The sequence below is a fragment of the Limulus polyphemus genome, unplaced genomic scaffold, assembly GCF_000517525.1.
Source record: "Limulus polyphemus unplaced genomic scaffold, Limulus_polyphemus-2.1.2 Scaffold5387, whole genome shotgun sequence".
Taxonomy (NCBI): Eukaryota; Metazoa; Arthropoda; class Merostomata; order Xiphosura; family Limulidae; genus Limulus; species Limulus polyphemus.
The window spans coordinates 61,445-67,082 of NW_013670997.1; the positions used below are offsets into that span (position 1 = coordinate 61,445).

The 5,638-nt window shown below is 35.2% G+C and overlaps 1 protein-coding gene across 1 annotated transcript in view; it reads right to left on the reverse strand.

The window, feature by feature from the left end:
* LOC106472506 (brain-specific angiogenesis inhibitor 1-associated protein 2-like) overlaps positions 1–5,638 on the reverse strand; it is a gene marked incomplete at its 5' end in the record, with an annotated part of 28,467 nt that overhangs the window by 18,793 nt on the left and 4,036 nt on the right. Inside the window, one exon of the mRNA XM_013933161.2 lies at positions 2,852–2,944. Within this exon, the coding sequence (XP_013788615.1) occupies positions 2,852–2,944 (93 nt within the window). The remainder of the gene's footprint in view (positions 1–2,851; positions 2,945–5,638) is intronic.

The following is a 5,638-nucleotide window of genomic DNA, read 5'->3' on the forward strand; positions in this document are numbered from 1 at the left end:
TTAAAGTTACGGCGAGTATTTTGCACATTGTTAACTTATTATAAGTTTGTTTGTTTGTCTTTAACTATGCACAAAGCTACACAAGGGCTATCTGTGGTCTGCCCACCACGATTATCGAAACCCGGTTTCTAGCGTTGTAAGTCCGCAGACATGCCGCTATGCCACTGGCAGGCAATTTATTATAAGATTATATTATCTTACACATTGTTAACTTATTATATGATGACGATGATTTTGCACATTATTAACTTATTATATGATGACGATTATCTTGCACATTGTTAACTTATTATAAGATGACGATTATCTTGCACATTGTTAACTTATTATAAGATGGTGATTATCTTGCACATTGTTAACTTATTATAAGATGACGATGATTTTGCATATTGTTAACTTATTATAAGATGACGATGATTTTGCACATTGTTAACTTATTATATGATGATGATTATCTTGCACATTTTTAACTTATTATATGATGACGATGATTTTGCACATTGTTAACTTATTATAAGATGACGATGATTTTGCATATTGTTAACTTATTATAAGATGACGATGATTTTGCACATTGTTAACTTATTATATGATGATGATAATTTTGCACATTGTTAACTTATTATAAGATGACGATGATTTTGCACATTGTTAACTCATTATATGATGATGATGGTTTTGCACATTGTTAACTTATTATATGATGACGATTATCTTACGCATTGTTAACTTATCATAAGATGACGATTATCTTGCACATTGTTAACTTATGATAAGATGACGATTATTTTGCACATTGTTAACTAAGTATGTGCATTTTTAGGACTAATCTAAATATCCTAACTTGGCTGAAAATCGTAAAAATAGTATCGTTGCGTCAGCGAGTTCACGTGACTAGTGTCACGCCACCTATTTTCTAGAAATATCCTGTTCCTTCGTGAATGCCCTAGCAGCGACACAAGTCTTTACTTAATAAAACTGGTTTATTCTTTCTGAATATAACTTTACCGATACACTTATTTTCAACAGTCGCTCTATAACAAACGTTTTAACAACGAACGTTAACTTCAACAATACTTTCTGACTGCAGTTCAATTACTCACTACCTACACACGTCATCTCGTCACGTTGTGAGCGTCTTATATATATACCAGACAAACATATATCTAGTAAATTTCACGTGTCTTGACTGTTTACAAAGCCCGTATTAAGTAAGTTTGATTATTTAGGATTTTCAGTAGAAATTCTTTTAACCTTTCTCATTATACACTCAGTTCTAAATCTATCAAACAACACCTATTCTATTGTACAATTGTGAACAAACCATAACGTGCAGTTGGATATAATGATGGTCGTTTTATCTGACCTGTCATCTGGTGGAGAGATGCTGAAGTTTTATCATATTTTGTATTTGTCAGTTGACATTTTTATCGTACAATGACAGCATGTTCTACTGGTCTATTCACATTATTGAGGTTTGGCTATCTGTGTTAAATTAAATTAAATAGTACCCACAAGTTTGGTAATTTTTGACTACATGTGGATTGAGTATCCGTGTTAATGAGATTAAACTACTAACATATTGTTACGCCTCCAGTCGTTAATTGATTTTCCGTAACTTCGTTCCGACGAAACTTTAACTGTGCTATTATTTTATTTGTTTTCAAGTACTTTGGTAGTCTAGCTCAAAGGATCCGTAACCACTATAAAGTAACTCATTGTTATATCTTGACACCAAGTTTGACTTCTTACATGACGTCAACACATCCTTTCAAGATTTAATGATTTTATCAAACCCAAAAACTGCCGCTCCAACTAAAGTTCTTGCTATTGTATCAAAAACACAACATCTCAAGACATTCTCCCTTCTATCAAATCAATCATAATTATGTCCTTAAATATAGCCAAAGAACAACACCTAAAGATAAGTTCCCTCTATCAAAAAAGAAAAAAATACAACCCTCAGAATTAATTCCCTTCTACCAAACAAAACTTAACCCTCAGAATTAGGTCCCTTTTACCAAACCACCCAAGACTGGATTATATAATATTTTATATTATATAAAAATGAAATTATATTTCTTCTATCAATACACTCATGTTTTAACTCCCTTTCATCAATCCAAAACACGCACACTAAACATTAAGTTAATCTCAGAAACCAAAACACGACTTCCAAAATTAAATACTTTACAAAAACTCCGAGAACATCGTAGTGTTTATAGCTGAAGAAATATAACGTTCAAGAGTTCATGAAATTAACAAGGATAAACATAACATGATAAACGTTGTTGTTTTGTGACAAGTGATAAATAATGTAAAACACAACTTGGTAATAAGATCTACTGGATTTACGAGAAGACATGAACGTCCGTTAATCAACATTAGGAACAAGTGTACGTAAATATCCAAGCGGGAAAAATAATCAGTCTTACGAGGCTTATGTCAGCCGCTTATAACCGTGCTGATAAAGCAGAAATATTTTCACGAACCTTGGTTACTATGTACATCAACAGAAAACGTATCTTATACTGTGTTTACTGTAAAATCACTTGCTGTTTATAATACTCGTTAAATTTTATACATATTACGTTTCTTTTAGTTTCGGCGTGACTTAGTGGTTTGCGTGTCCTGACTGTGAATCCGAGGATTCAAAGTTTATAACTTGGGCTTCTCACTTTGGGATCGTGGGTGCCTTTAAAAGTGACGATCAAATCCTGCTAGTCTATCAGTTTTGAATCCGGTGCGACTATGCGCAGATAGCCATTTTCGTAACTTTGCGCAAACATTTTGAAACATAAGAGAAAATCAAGTGATATTGTTGAGATACGAACAGAAACAGATTACTAACCAATGTCTGTGTAGCCTCCCCAGGTTCCAAACTGTGCTTGTCGTCCGAGTTTTCTAATGGTATCAATGTAAGCCTTTGATGCTTCCACTGACCCTAAAGAGAAAAAAATATCATACTACACATGATGTTGTTACAGATGTAACACTGAGTTACACTGTACTTTCGCTATCCGCACACATAAGATATACACATACACTTACATAGTACAAACGTGTAACAAAATTTGTCCAAGAGATACCTGATGAAGTCAGTTAGTTGATCGAGAATGTTAAAAGTTATATGTTACTGAAGTTCGAGAAATGTGCCGTTTCACTGAATATACGTTTTATTAAAGCGATTTTGAATATGCAACTTAACCTGTCACGTGAAAAACACAGCTGATATAAAGTTGAAGTAGAAGGACATGTATCAGAACTACATTTTGGTGTCTTATAAGTATTGCGATATCACTAAAAATTGGTCGTTTTTTGAAAGTGTATGTAACAGCCATTTCCGATACAAAATATTCACACACTCACATCATAAAGATGCATTCAGATCGGGGATTAACAATTTCCAATATTGGTATACCCCCCTTTTATTTAATAATATTAGTAAACAAGGGATATTGATCGATTTAGGGCACCAGAACCACCCAGAAAGAGACCTGTAATAAGTCATAACCATAGTTGTGGTAAGCAAAGTGGAGCGTCTTGTAACAGGTGAGAATCCACGAACACAAAAAACCAATGATAAAAGGCGTCCACCTGGTCCAGGTAAGAGTACACAGGTAGTCAGGAAGAATATCTGTCCGGAGAAACGACATGTCATCCACGACATATCAGTTCAAACGTTGCATATCTCAAGCAGCTGGAGAATAAAACGGGTATTCATAACAAGAAACACACCAATCAAGTCGCCGGACGAAACGCTTATGGATTTCTATGCCATCAGACTGTTGAAGAGGGCGCTGTAAACCATCATTCACTAAATGAAATACGGAAAGCCAACAGGAAGTAGTGGCTTGCTTTGAACATGATAGCTTTACGACGAAGACTTTTGCAATAGAAACTATGCTGAAGGGCTATTGCCCTGAAGTACAGTCGTCAGGGGCGTGGCGACATGGACTGTTACGACGTGGTGAGGTTCTGAAACCATTTAAGTATAACGTACTCAACTTCTGTAGTCTCGGTTCAGTGAGAGTAAAAATTTCACTGCAACTGAACTTCAAAATTATGTTAGCTAAATTCTTAGAAATACGTCGGACGATATTTGTGTTACATAGTTTAAAATGAGAAATATCACCTACACATTTGATCCCACTCACAATGAGCTAATATTGCCATTGGACTCTACTGGTGGAATTCTCAGACAGAAAAAACAAAACAGAAAAACTCTGTCTGGTTCATGACTTCCAAGAAATGTGTGTGTGCATGGGAAAGTTTTGTTCCTTCTTCGTTAATAGTACACTTGCCCCCCAGTGGCACAGCGGTATGTCTGCGGACTTATAACGCTAGAATCCGGGTTTCGACACCCGTGGTGGGCAGAGCACAGATAGCCCTTGCGTGGCTTTGTGCATAATTAAAAACAAACAACAATAGTACACTTAATAAAAAACATCACCAGGAATTCCTGAAAGAACCAACCAAGGATATTGACTTTCTCCATGAGTTAGTGTGGAATCATGTAAAACGTTTAATAGTCTCGATTCAAAAGAATAACGTGGTTGAATGTTTCATAGTTGTTACAACAACTTTTCTAAACTCATACCTTGCAACATCAAACCTTAAAATAAGTTTGTTTATTGTTCACCCCATTGAGCCATCTGGGGAGGTGTAATAAAAGATAAATATAGAGCTCAAGCTATCGTTCAGTTCACACTTTCCTTCTGAGTCACATCACGTGACTTTTCCGTTTCTTGAGTTCATTTTAATACAGATACATTGCAAGAGATCGTTCACGGAAAGATGGTGGTTGCAACAAGCGCCCCTGGTGGTTCAGCGCATGGTTAAGAAAACAAACACTGATTCTTCTGTTACGTTTGGAGCGTTCTACTTCAGGTGGGCATTCTATAAGTAGAGTTTTAGCAGAAGTTTCAAAACTGTTGCCTCCAGATCAGTCTGAAACTCTAAATTCCTCATTATTGAAAGACAAAAGTTTAAAAACGTTGCTACTTGAACTGCTTGATATTTCCTTTTCCTTTGCCGAAGTTTCGCACCTTGATATTCGCAATCAATACAATCTGTGAATAGCTAGCTTCTGCATTCAAGGGACCCAGACTTTCTAAAGCAAACATAAGAGAAATGGTTCACTTCAATAGACGGTCGATCCATAAAACATTTCTATTCGCTTCGTTAAAACGTAAACACATTTATGTATGGTTTTTTCCCCAACTTTTAAGCGACTGTTTGAACTTTACAATCACTAGCAGAATAACGAGACGGAATACGTTGGTTTTGACTACGAAACGTAAGAACCGAAGCTGACAAAAGATTTTGTACAGTTCCTAGTAAGGTTCTTTACTATTCTAAAACTAACTTGGGTTCTTGCTGAGTTCATTACAGCAGTAACTTTTCAAACGGTAGTAACTCTATCGTGTAAATTACAACTCATTATCCCAATCTCCTTTTATCAATAGTGCCTAAATTGTAACTCTATGTAACTAACTATACAATAAAATAAACTAATATAGTGTAACTCAGTGTTACATCTGTAACAGCATCATGTAAATTAAAACTTAGTACTAAAGTTCAAACAATCCATAACTTAGTTTGTAAAAGCTACATGCACTTGTCGTCCCTAATTTTG